The following is a 14,388-nucleotide window of genomic DNA, read 5'->3' as shown; positions in this document are numbered from 1 at the left end:
TGTGTCTGTAATTGTGTACAAATTTCTCCTGGTTCTACTCTTCTCACTCAGCATCAGTTCTTTTAAGCCTCTCCAGGTAAATATGAAGACTGCCTGCTCCCCGTTTCTTATAGCGCAATAGTATTCCATAACATGCATATACCACAACTTGTTCAGCCATTCCCCAATTGATGGGCACCCCCTTAATTTCCAATTCTTTGCCACAACAAAAAGAGCTGCTATAAACATTTTTGTACATATGGGTCTTTCTCCCATTTCTATGATCTCTTTGGGATATAACCCAAAGAGTGGTATTGCTGGATCAAAGGGTATGAAAGAATTTATAGCCCTTTGGGCATAATTCCAGATTGTTCTCCAGAAAGGCTGGATCAGTTCACAACTCCACCAACAATGCATTAGTGTTCCAGTTTGCCCACATCCTCTCCAGCATTTGTCATTTTCCTGTTTTGTCATCTTAGCCAATCTGACTGGTGAGATGTGGTACCTCAGAGTTGTTTTGATTTGCATTTCTCTAATCAATAGTGAATTAGAGCATTTCTTCATGTGCTTATAGATAGCTTTAATTTCTCTCTCTGAGAACTGCCTGTTCATATCCTTTGACCATTTATCAATTGGGGAATGACTTGTATTCTTATAAATTTGACTCAATTCTCTGTATATTTTAGAGATGAGTCCTTTGTCAGAGACATAGATTGTAAAGATTCTTTCCCAATTTCCCACCTCCCTCTTTATCTTGGTTACATTGGCTTTATTTGTACAGAAACTTTTCAATTTCATGTAGTCAAAATTATCCATTTTACATTTTATAATGTTCTCTAATTCCTGTTTCGTCATAAAGTCATTCCCTCTCCACAAGGCTGATAGGAAAACTATTCCTTGTTTTAGCAGACTGCTTACAGTGTCAACCTTTATACCTAGATCATGAACCCATTTAGACTTGATTTTGGTATATGGTGTTATCCTTATCTCTTTTAATTAGATCTATTTTTTCTTTTGCTTTATCTGAGATAAGGTTTGCTACCCTTGCTTTTTTTCACTTTGACTGAAGCATAATATATTTTACTCCAGCCTTTTACTTTTACCTTGTGTGTATCCTCCTGTTTTAAATGTGTTTCTTATAAACAGCATATTGTAGAATTATGGTTTTTAATCCATTCTGCTAGCCGCCATTGTTTTATGGGAGAATTCATCCCATTCACATTCACAGTTATGATTACTATCTGTGTCTTTCCCTCCATCTTATTCCTTCCCCTGTTTGTGCTTTTATTTTCCCCCTTCTCCCTTTCCCTCCTTAGGAGTTTTCCTTTTGACTACAGCCTCCCTCAGTATTCCCTCCTTATCAGCCCCCCCTCCCTTTTCCTACCCTTTCCCCTTAATACCTCTTCCCTCCCTTCTAACCCCCCGCCCATTTTCTTAGCCCTTTCCCCCTCCTACTGTCTGTAGGGTATGATGTATTTTTATGCTTAATGTAGTATGTTATTTCTTTCTTAAACCAAGATTGATGAGAATAGATCTCATGCAGTGATCCTCTACCTCCCCTGTTTCCCTCTATTATGATAGGTTTTATGTCTCTTCTCGAAAGAGTCCTATACTTCACTGATTATGTTATTCCCTTCTTACATGCTACAATGTTCTTTTCCTTATTCCTTCTCTCCTTTTTTTTTTTTTTTGAAGATCATAGATTTAAAGTTGAGAGGGACCTTAGAGACTATCTAGTCAAGCCTTTTAATTTAATAGCCACAACTTCTTAAACTGTGGGTCATGACCCCATATGGGGTAGCAGAAAATTGAGCATCAGTAAAAGGTTTCTGAATGTGCAATGACCAAAAATTAAGTAAAAATCAAATGCATAATGAATCCAAGGTGTTTCTGGCTGTGCTTGCCTGTGTTGTAGCCTAGGTTCTGAACACCAAGCATGTGTACTTTACACTGCAAATGTGCTCAGGCCATGGAATACCACTGCCAAAACATAAAAAGGGGCACCAAGTGGAAAAAAGTCTAAGAAGCCCTGAGACAACGAAAATAACTCAGAAATTAAGTAACTTGTTCCAGTTCAGGCGCTAGTTCCTCCATGAAGTCTTCCATTGTCCCCTTCTTTCTTAGGTTATTTATTTCTCCTTCAGTTTCTCCTAGCTCTTTGTACCTTTCTCATATGTTGATCATGTTTTCATTTACAATTTGTACAATTTGTGTGTGTGTGTGGGTGTGGGTGTGTGTGCCTGTTGACCCTCCCTAACTAGAGTGTAAGTTCCTTGCGGTCACAGATCATGTCTTATTCTCCTTTAGTTGCTAACTTGTAGCATAGTACCTTTAATGTATAGTAGGAACTTAAATGTTTGCTGAATTGAATTTTTCTCAGTATTTGACTATTTGCATAGTTTGTTACATTTGAAAAAAACAGGTGTTTTGTAGACAAAAATGAATCATGTACGTGAGCAAATGCTGACAATGGCTTTTATAGTTCATAAAAACAAAAAGCACTCCAGCAGAGTTTGTCATCCATCCTATATACATGTACATAGTACACACAGAAACATCTGTAGCTACATTTCATAACTTCTAACTGAATTATGACAGGAAGGTTTTTTTGTTTTGGTTTTTTTAGTAATATACATATGGGGTCCATCTGAGAATAGTAAACTAATTTGGTAATTCTATAGTCTGGAGATTCCCACACTGTATTATTAAGCGTTTAAGACTATGTAGACAACCATAATGCTCCCTGCTTTTAAAAGTTGGAATTAAAATTATCTCTCTTGCAGAATTTTCTCTACTGTGAAGTTTGGCCCTGTCAATTGATTAAAAACATTTATTCAAGTTCCTACATGTGTATGATGCTGAACACTATAATTTATATCTAAGATAATATAGTGATGAAAGACTTTATCTCAATAGCATGTTATGTTATAATGAATGTGTTTATATTCACATATTTGTGATACCTCTCTGTTCCATTTCATTTCACTTGGTTCAGTCTACTGCAACATTTCAAGAACAGTGGATAAGATAATCCATTAATGAATGTCTGCATCAAGTTATTGCACTGTGGACTTATCAAGAAAGATGAAGATTGCTAGCAATGCTTTCATTCAAAATACATTGGGGGAAATTTTGGGTCTCTGATAAACCTTATCCCCTGTCAAAGATTATATGAATAAACTCTTGGGTTTATAAATCATTCAGTGATTATACATTATTGAAATCTACCATCCCCAAAGGTATGCCTAAGACCTATTTAACTCTCTTTAGGCCACAAGTAGTTTTAGGTCATAGTAGAAAAGATGGTCTCTCATAATATCAGAGTTTGGAAATGATTGAATGTGAGGATGGGGAAAACATTAAATGTTTACTATGTGTCGAGTACTGTTCTAGGTGCTGGGGATGCAAATAAGAAATGAAGACAATCTCTGCTCTCGAGGACCTCATATTTTAATAGTTGGCAACAACACATGTAATCGGTTTTAGCTGCAAGTCAGATGGAAAGGTCCCATGATGCTTTGGGTACAGCAGCAAAACAGATGACAGTCCATCTTATTTAATGTCATTTCAGTCAATAAAATCTTGTTGGTTTCTATTGTTGAAGCATTTAAAAAGTATTTTGTTGGCTAGAAATTTCTTTTCCAAGTCTTCAGTAGCTACAGCAGCTAAGAAGGTAGGGGATGAATCATCTGAAGAGGAGGTTGCCACATCTCCACATAGATTGCCTCCCTGGAATATGGTTGTGAAGCCCAGACTGAAAGCAGAGCCAGTGGTCTGTGGGGTTCTGCTATTACCAGGACTCTTGAGTTTATCTGCCTATTGGAGGCAATTGGTTAATGGAAGGTATTGGTGGATAGAGGGAATGAATGGTCCCTTCTCTGCAAAGACTTTCCCCTTGATAATACTTACAAGGGTGAAGAGGGAGGAGGAAACTGCCATTCCCAAGGTGCTTGGACTTGGGGTGCTGGACTGTCTCCACAAGAGCCCATAGTGAGGTGATGGTCACTGGGATTTGACCCAACTGGTATATGCTGCCTCAGGTTCCTTGCTGCTTTAGCTGGGCTGGTTTACCTGCCTTCTTGGTGGCAGACAATATTGGAGATCATAGGTCCCTTTTTCACAAGTGTTGCTCCCCTCTATGACTTCTCCAGAGGTTGGTGGTCTGGGAGGTCCTCCTGTTCATCCTACCTTGGAAATTAGCCCTTAACAAGGCATAATAATTTTCTCTTTTAAATGAGATCCAATTTATAAGATGCTTCATTTCCCACATACTGGCATTACTAGCATGAGTCACTTTGTGATTTTTTTAAAAGTTAGATAAATAAATGCTGAATTATTTGCCCATCATTAATATTTCTAGAACATCTCCATATGTAGAACTACTCTTTTACCTTGTGTGTGACTAATTATTAAAACCACATGTTTTAATCCACTTGACATATACTATATCAAGGATGCTTGCTGAAAAGGAATATGAAAAGGAAAAAAAGAAACTACTATTTTAAAACAGCGCATTTTTAAATAAGCATGAAAATGCAATATGCTTATCATAGGAAAGACATGATATTTGTAACTTCAGTAGCAAATACTAGAATTGGAGAAGTAGAATAAATTTTAAGCTTGTAGCAGGATGAAATTTGCTTTTCCATCTTCAGGAAAAAAGACATTCATTCAATTGTATATATTTATGTTATCTAAAATTTTATAATAGCCATATTGAGCCATATTAATTTAAACAACTGTTAATCATCAATAATGTGTGTTTGTGCAAAGATAGTAATGGAAAGAGTCAGAATGTCTTTGGATTATCATAGATTCATAGGTATTCTAGAAAAAGAGGATGAAACTAAAAGTTTATTATGGTTTTAAAACCAAGCATTAGGAAGCAAAGTCACAGTGAATGACCACTTCTCTAAATAGAGAAAAAGGTTAATAGAGAGTTGCCCCTCAGCTGTCATTAGGACTAGATTTATTGACTACTTAAGAGAAGGAGTGAGTAAACAGTTGTCTGATGACTGTTGAATTTGTTTCCATTAGTAAGTATAAGTGCCGAGAGGATCGAAAGAAAGTCCAGAAGGAATTTATCTCATTATAAAACCTAACAAGATTAATAGTGGAGTGGATATGACCCTCTCTCCAAACCTTAGCTAACAGCTGGAGCTTGTAAAATGTGTAAAGGAATCTACATAAAACCTAAAGTCCAGCATCCTGGTTCCATTATTGTTTTGGGAAGAGAGAGGTTGTTAATTCTTATCTCTGACCTTACTCGGGTGATGGGCCATTGCTCATCACAGTAGGAGGGTGAAATGGTAAAGGAGAGATTGTTACACCACATATCCTGTCATCTCTTCAGCACCACCTGTCATCTCACCACCTTTAATCTACTTTCTTTCACAGGTGAACTGTACTTAGTGAATAAGATTTTACTTCTGAGCTGGCAAAACATTGGGTCTTAGATTTGGATCTAGAAAAGACCTTGGCAGTCACTTAGTCTAATCCTCTTCATTTTATAGATAAGAAAACAGGACCATAGAATATAAGTGACTTGCTCAATGTCACATGGTTAATGTGGCTAAGCTAGAATTCTGACTCATGTCCTTTGACTCTAAATCCTCCTCCCCTTGCTGGTCTAAGGGATTCTTATATGTTGCTTAACAGTTATGCCTGGGGTCCAAACACAGATTTAATATACAAACTAGGGTCTATTCCAAGAGAGCAACTGAACATTTGCCTTGTGGTCTGTGATATGGGCTGAACCTTTAAAAGACTGAGAGAAAACAGCAGTCACTTTATGTCCCTAGAAATTCTGACATTGTGGAAATTTGACCTGCCATCTTTGTAAAGGTAGCCTGACTCCCACAGGTAACTAGAACTTATATCTTAAATTTCTACTTAGGGAAGGCATTTGCCAAATCTATATATATTTTTAAGGAGCCGTAAGAAAAGAAATGTTTCAGATAAATTCCATTATAATAGAGGTACAGCTCAAGTTACTTTTATTTTTCTTCAGAGTCATATCATAGATACACAAAATACATTGGTGTGAATATAGTTATTGCAATTAGTTTTTTAAAGTTTGTTTATAAATTATGTACCATAATTTATATGTGTAAGTTAGTATTGTCTCTTCACACACAGTCACTTTGGAAAGCTTTATGTGATGCTATCCTTATTTAGGATGTTTCTAGAAGCTCTCCTTTTGAAATTGCCATTAGAGCACATAGTATATCCTGTTTATTTTATTATGTTCAGTTGTTTTTCAGTCATGTCTTACTCTTTGTGATCCTATTTGGGTTTTCTTGGCAAAAATACTGCAGTGGTTTGCCATTTCCTTCTCCAGATATTTTGCAGATGAGGAAACTGAGGCAAACAGGGTTAAATGATTTGCCCAGGGTCATGCAACTAGTAAGTGTCTAAGGCCAGATTTGAACTGAAAAAGAGGAGTCTTCCTGTCTCCAGTCCAGCATTCTATCCATTGTGATATCTAGCTGAACCTATTGTGTTGACTGTCTTCTGTCAACTATATTCTATAATGCATTTGATCCTTTGAGAATAATTTTGATTTTTTTTAAGAATCAAATGTCATTTTGAAACAAGTAGATCGAATAAGGTAGATAATCAAGCTGGGTGACACTGTTTTTTGGTTAAAAACTAGACATTGACTGTTAATATGTCAACATTCATTCCCCATACTATGCTAGATACTGAGTGAAATAAAAGATAGTATATAGTTCCTCATTTTATTCCAAAAGCAATTCTATAATACATACATTGACTGTAGTGAGGTAAATGAAGACAACACCAAAACAGTAGAAGTCTTATTAGTTGTAATGGCCAATATTGGCCATGGAGAACTGGTGATGCAAAAAACTTCCCTCCTATTAGTGCTACAATGTGGGGTGATAAGTCATTGCTCATCAGAGTAGGAGAGTTAGAATGGTAAAGGAAGAGACTACTGTATATCCTGCCACCATCACTTGTCATCTCTTTAAATTAATTTATTTCGTTTTCAACATTCATTTCCACAAGATTTTGAATTGCAAATTTTCTCCCCATCTCTCTATTCCCCCCACCCTAAAAGGGGGTATATTCTGATTACCCCTTCCCCCAGTCTGCCCTTCCTTCTATCATGCCTCCTGCCTCTTATCCCCTTCCACCTTACTTCCTAGTAAAGCAAGTCAGAGTTCTATGCCCTATTGCCTGTATATCTTATTTCCCGGTTGCATGTAAAAAGTTTTTTACATTTGTTTTTAAAACTCTTAGTTCAAAATTCTCTCCCTTCTTCCCTCCCCACTCATCCTCATTGAGAAAGCAAGCAATTCAATATAGGCTATACATGTGTAGTTATGGAAAATACTTCCTTAATATAGTCATGTTGTAAAAGATTATATTTCCCTCCATCCTATCCCACCCCCACTTATTCTATTTTCTCCTTTGATTCTATCCTTTTTCAAAAGTGTTTGCTTCTGACTACCCCCTCCCCCAAACTGCCCTCCCTTCTATCACCTCCCTCCACCCCCACTCCTGTTATCCCTTTCACCCTTACTTTCCTGTAGGATAAGATAACCAATTGATTGTGTATGTTATTCCCTCCTTAAACCAAATCTGATGAGAGTAAGGTTCACTCACACATTCCCTCTCACCTCCCCCCTCTTTCCCTCCATTGTGAAACCTTTTTCTTAACTCTTTTATGTGAGATAATTTACCACATTCTATCTCTTCCTTTCTCCTCCCAATATATGTTTTACATATCATCCCTTCATATTCAGTTCACCCTGTGCCATCTATGTATCTATCTACCTACCTACCTACCTACCTACCTATTTTCTCTAACTACCCTAATACTGAGAAAGGTATCATGAGTTACAAATACCATATATATGAAACTCTAAAAGAAAAACCATTTGTGTCTGTAAAGGTGAACTCTGTTCTCTGGCCACATGTTGTTGGTCTCAAGGGGGCTGGGCTAGAGTGGATCAGGGAAAATCCATCAACAGTGTTGGTAAAAACTACTCAGAATACACATTACTTTTACTTGGTCAGTGCTTTGTCTTAAATGTAACCCAGAACATTCCTCTCTATTAGTGTATGTGGTAAACGAGCATTTGCCATATGTTTATGGGATTGCTGAGTGAATTTGCATTTGGGGTGAGAGGCATAAATAGTTTAGGCATTTGGAGGTTTCATATACCAAGTAGTAAAAATATTCTAAGGCCTATATAGATAGATTAGAATCATAAAATATTATTCCTAGAAGGAATTTCACAGCTCTGATTCAACTACCTTATTCTTCACATCAGGAAACTGGAATTCTCATGGTGCTAATTGGTTCACCTGGAGTCACCCAATGAATTGGTGGTAGAGCTGAAATTAGAACCCAGAACTTTTGTTTACCATCCATTAGACTGTATGACCTCATTAGGTACTGACTGTATCTGCAATTAGTAATTTGGATTAAATAAAGTGAACAAGAATGAAAATATCAAGAAAAATTCAACATTGTGGTCAAACTTTCATCTTTTAATTGATGTATTCTTTTATTACTGCTGGATCATGCCACTTTTGTAAGCTTTCACATTTTATACCAGGGCATAAATATCTTGTCGGTGATTAAATTCTACTTAGTTTCTTCCATGCTTTTCCAGAATAAAAACCAATTAAAAGTCAGGAACAGAATTGTATGGGTGGTATGAGTGAATGTTGTTTTAATTGAAAAGAAACAAATACTTTGTGTTTTTCTGAGAGGATTTTTTAATACACCGATTGCCAAACACCCTTGTGTGAGATAGGTATTCTAAGACCTTTTTTAAGGGTTCATTTTAAAACAAACACAAGTTTCTGTTTCAAAAGTAACACTTCAGTATATTCAAATTTGTTCTGCAAGTGGTTCATATTTGGATTAATGTGTGTTTCTCCTTAGGGTCAGTAGGCATAATTGCTTTTGTTTTTGTTTAATTGTGGGAAGTAGCAAGAACAATAAAATTACAGGACATTCCTTAGGAAGATCCCATCAGTCTGCTTCTGAGAATATATATTCTAGTTAATATTAACCACTACTATTTAGAATGTAATCTACATTCATCTTTAAAAATCAGGCAATCACCCAGTGAAATTTTTAAAATTTTGTTTCAGGAATTACACTTCATTTCTTTTAACAAGGATATGCAGGCCATGAGTATTTTGGTATTTTTATTGTTTGATAGCTACTGTTCACACATCTTTCACTCATCACCATATACTGAGAGCAGAAGGACAAAGCATTGACTTGGTTAATGTTTTGACTCTGGTTCTTACCATCTGTATGGTCTTAGGCCGGTCACATACCTTCTCCAAACCCAATTTTTTTTTATTTGTAAAGTAAGGGATTTGAATTAGTTAGAAGATCTCTGAGATCACTTTCAGTTCTAACATTTTATGATTTGTATTAAATCTAAATTCACATTTCTATACCTCTCTTAAGTCCCATATTTCCAATTACATGAGTATAGATTTCAGAGTCAGAATACTTTGGTTCACATCTAACATCTGATGCTTGCCACCTGTGTGACCTTGGACAAACCACTTAAATGCCCTGTGCCTTGGTTTCCTTATCTGCAAAGTGATGTGGTTGAAATGGCTTTTGAAATGGCTTCCAGCATGAGAACAATTATTGAGCCTTTATTTCCCCCTTTACAATCCTGTCTCTATTTTTCCATGATCATCTATCTTCTTACTCTCCCAGAATTGAATCTTAGGACTCATTTTTCACTCCTTTCTCCTTTATCTTCCCCTCCCACCAACATATATATAGTCTATCATCCTGCTTTAACCTTCTTGGCAGCTGATTGCCCTCTTGCTTTCCACCTCTATAATAAATACCCTGGACCAGGCCATCACATCTTCATATATCTAGACTACTCAGCAGTATCTTCCTTTTATTCTCCCCACTTCAATCCATTCAAGCAAGGCTGCTAGATAATCTTCCTTGGACACCTTTTTATTCATTGTCCCCCTTTATTGTCCAGTTACTATGTGTCCTTTTAATATGTTGCTTGGTAAAGTTTCTTAAGTCATTTTATGCAATTATGTTTTAATTTTAGCTAGATTGTATATTCCACAACAGCCAGGAACTTATTTTCTATTTCTTTTGTTCCCCTAATCCCAGTAAAATGCTCTATACCTAAAGTACATTTCATTATTTTGGTTCACTATGTCAAGTGTTACTAGGTTTCAACTTACTGTATTTAATTAAATTTGACAAGCAAATACATAAAGCACTTTCTATGTGTAAAAACAGTACTAAGGACTAGGAATTATAATCTGCCTTTAGTTCTAGGAAATTGAAAGAAAAAAAAACTTTTTAAGGGAAGGAATACAATATGAAAATGCAAAATACTATAAGCTTAATATAACTCTGCAGGCTAACAATATTCAACTGTTAGGTTCAAGAATTTAAATTCTCATGGTTCATAATTTTAGAACTTAAAGAATCCAGCTAATAAGCCTAAATTCCTTTACTATACATGAAAATTTATAGTCCAGAGCCAACTAGATTAACCAAATGATTGGTTTCCTTTCTATAACTCTAGATAAATGAACCTTTGTAAATATATCCATATCTCTTTCTGTCAGTAGAAAGTGAAGACACTTATTTTTAAATGCAAACATGTGAAATGTAAACATGGCTATTTGCTCATATTATGAAAAAGGAATAATAAATGAAGCTAGAATTCTTTTATACACATTGATGATAAAAGCTAAGGTTAAAACCTGATTTATAGGCTAATCATGCTGCATCAGGTTTTGTCTGTATGTGGTTGTTATGTTTGGGGAGGACATAATTTTACCCATAGTATATATGAATCTCTGTGATTAAAAAGCTCAACTTATGACAGGATTCTGCTGTGCTATGAATATATAACAAGGTTCGTTTTCAGTCTTGGTAGTCTGAAAGAAATTCAAGTACTTTAAATTTTGTGATTATTCAACTGAAATTGAGCTTTGCTGCTTTCTCTTAGGATAGGAAAATGAATGTGAGTCCTCCCATTGGTCAAGGGGAAGGTTTTTCCCCCAGTTGGAAAGAACGTAGCATCACCTTCAAGCACAGTTCAAGTCTTTCACAGGCAGGCTGTAAGTAATGAATAACTGTACACATATCTCCTACTTTGGGAACATTCAATATGTAGAAATTAATTAATTTGCAACTATTTTCCTATATATAATTAATTCTCCTAGTACTAAAAATAATAATGATATCCAATTTGCAAAAATATTTATAACCAGTTCCTCTTTTGAGATGCATCACATCTCCAGAAACTGTTTTAAAAAGGATCCCCTTAGGGGAAACCCTCATTGTAAATGCACAACTATTTTTCATATAGCCAGAAATAGTTCAATCAATCCATAAAGGTGGCAAGAAGGCAATATTCAGCAATATCAAATGATCAGCAAGTTCAAGGGGCATGGAAGATCTTCAAATCCCATTACCATTACACCTTGAAGCCCAAGAACCATAGAAGGGACAAGACCAAAGATTAATGAGGTGCAGAGCTATGAGGAAGAGAAAAAACTGGGAATTTGTCCTTGACTAATACTCTAAGTCATGTGTACTGTGAAGGTCCAGGGGAAAGGAATTTACTCTCTAGTGACTCCAAATTCTTGTCCTGCTTGGAGGAGGGAAGTTTAAGTCTATGAATCCTGTACTGTAAACCTTTAGTGACTTTAATGCCCAAGGAAAGAAAAGAGTCCAGTCTGTATTCTTCATTGTGTATAATAAACTTGTTCTATGTTCCATGCCTTAATAACCTGAGAATTTTATAAAAGTTCTTTGGCCCCTAGGAACTAGAAACAAACCAAATTCAGATATTCCCAAATTCCCAACAGACAGGATATTGCTGGAGGGGGTGGGAGGAGTGAGGAGAAGGATGAGTATTAATTATTTTAAAAGACTTCCAAGATTGAACCTGTGTCTGTTTGAGTCCAGAACTTCAGTCCTGGGTCACATGTAACTCATACAAAGTACTTTTTAAAACCATAAAGCAGCATATAAATGTCAGCAATGTATAAAATGTTGGCGTTATAGCTGTGAAATGAAAGTCAATTTAACAAATATTAAATGCCAACTCTTTGCCAGATACTGTTCTAGATACTGGAACACCTATCAGTATAAGCTTAGTCAATATCCCTTCTGTAAATGTTATGGTCATTACAAAATGTTTGTAATATTTATAGTCTTCCCTCACTAATATGTTTATTTTTTCTGCAAGTAAAAGTATGAAGTTTAATTTGTAGTTGCCATAGTAACACATGCCTGGATTATCAAGAAACTATGTAAAAGGAAAAAACTTATGCAATATTTGACAATTTTCTTGTGTTCTTTATCTGCTACACTTAAAGCATTTTCTTTTTCAATAATTAATTAAACCTCTCAACATCTTTATGAGATAGAGATATCTTTATTAAATTCATTATACAGCTTGTTAAACTGAAGCACAAATAATTAACTTTCTTTGCAGGTGATATAGTATGTTATACTGAAAAGGTACACTCAATTTGGAGACAGCAACTGAGTTTGAATCCTAGCTGGAGAAGGTCACTTCATGGCCTTGACCAAGTTACATTAACACCAAGGTGCCTCAGTTTCTTTATCTGTAAAATGAAGGGATTAGACAAGATGATCTTTCAGATCTCTTCTAGCTCTAAACCCCATGAGCCCATAAATTTTTTGGAAGTCCTGGAATTTAGAAGAGACTTTAATATTTTGGACACATGACTTGAACTCCCTATAAACCCATTCTCAGGCTATTTCCATGTTAGAGTTAGCTTCTTAGAAAAGCACAGGACTAATTTACAAAGCCTGTTCTCTGGGGCAAAAGTCTTTTGTGTTATAGGGATTACCTAGTAATAGGAGTTGCAATAGAATTTGTGTTGCATTTAAATAAGAATAGAGACATACCACTTTCCCTAAAAACCCTTCCTAGTTTTTGAAATGGGGGTCTGGAGATCATAGAAAGGTCTGATAGAAAAGAAGAAACATACTAGTTAAGACCAGAGATGTCAGCAGTGTGGTTGTTAAACACAACTAGGAAGCTATCTGTGATGAAAGCCAGAATACTGAATGTATTAAAACAATGTGAACTGGAACAGTTAAAAGAATCTACCTGTAGTAAAATAGGGTATTTGAAATTGCTTAATATCAGTTTTGTTGTGTAAGAAAAGCAGTTGTCTTGGGGACAGATAATATCTTTATAAGTGTCAGTTTTAGGTTGTTTAGAAAACAAAGTATTTCTTAGAAATCATGTCAGTGCTCAGGGAATATACAGATACTAGAATACAGTAGAAGACTCAAAGAAATTACTTTGCCAAAGAGTTAAGTAGGCAGCTAGGTGACTTAGTGGCTAGAGGGCCAGGCCTAGCATCAGTAAGTTGTTGCTGTTCAGTTGTATCCAGCTCAAGTCTTGCTGACCCCATTGGGAGTTTTCTTGGCAGTGATACGGGAGTGGTTTGCCATTTCCTTCTCCAGCTCATTTTACAGATGAGAAACTGAGGCAAACAGGGTTAAGTGACTTGCCCAGGGTCACTGGAAGATGACTGACTTTAGACTCTATCTACTGTGCTATCTCATGAGTTCAAACTTGGCCTCAGACACTTACTATCTGTGTAACCCTGCATTTTCTTTTGGATAGCCTTAAGGGTAGCAGGTCCTTTGGAGGAGAATTTTGATTTTTGGAAACAGCAGAATCAGTTTTAGCTGATACTGTTGAATAAGGTGGGTGAGCAAGTTGAATAGTACCGATTGGGATCTAAAATTAGATACTTCTAAATTTTACCAAGATGGCTTGAGTTGGATCTTTACTTATAATAAGTGGTGTCAACCATTTTACCAAAGGTTTGGTCCAAAGAAACAAACAGAATCAGTTTCCCCCTTAACCAAAGGTTTGTCCTAAGAACAAACAGAATGGGGTTCACCTTACCAAAGGTTTGAACAAGGAACAAACAGAATCAGGCTATACATGTGCTGTAAGGTGCTAATTTATTCTTATTAAACCAGAGAGTCATGTATGATGGAGTGAGAAAATAATTCTGAACTCAGAGGTAAACAAGCTGAAAAGGAGCCAGTCTCAACTCAGGATGCGTGTGTCGACCAGAATTATAGTCTCCGCATGTGTTAACCATAACATGAGAAAGGAATTTATTAATAGGATAGGTTGTAAATACTATAAGATAAGAAAATGTCAAGGTGGTCGATTAAAATTATGGATCCAGGATGTCTATGTTTCTTTTTATCATTAACATGACATAATATAACATGAGAAAACCCCTTATTCAAGATAGTGTCTGGCTCAAGATGCCTTGCCCTTGGTAGTCATAGACAGAAGAATGCTCCTGGTCAGCTTCATCTGGCCTTGTAGTTGTTGACACAGGAAGGGG

General features: G+C 36.1%; 1 protein-coding gene across 10 annotated transcripts in view; it reads left to right on the top strand.

Moving 5' to 3' along the window:
- The window catches only part of CEP128 (centrosomal protein 128), a 576,359-nt gene that overhangs the window by 550,384 nt on the left and 11,587 nt on the right, over window positions 1-14,388 (top strand). For 8 of the 10 annotated variants that reach the window (XM_069092343.1, XM_069092342.1, XM_069092344.1 and 5 more), the window contains one exon: window positions 10,977-11,088. The exons of the other annotated variants lie outside the window; for them this stretch is intronic. In XM_069092343.1, coding sequence (XP_068948444.1) covers window positions 10,977-11,088 — 112 coding nt within the window. The remainder of the gene's footprint in view (window positions 1-10,976; window positions 11,089-14,388) is intronic. 10 annotated transcript variants of the gene reach the window in all.

This window comes from Petaurus breviceps, unplaced genomic scaffold, assembly GCF_028583685.1.
Source record: "Petaurus breviceps papuanus isolate PSGF00001 unplaced genomic scaffold, PetGlider_PUasm1.0 189, whole genome shotgun sequence".
NCBI classification, from domain to species: domain Eukaryota; kingdom Metazoa; phylum Chordata; class Mammalia; order Diprotodontia; family Petauridae; genus Petaurus; species Petaurus breviceps.
Note: the sequence above shows the minus strand (reverse complement) of the source record. Positions and strands in the feature narration are given on the sequence as shown.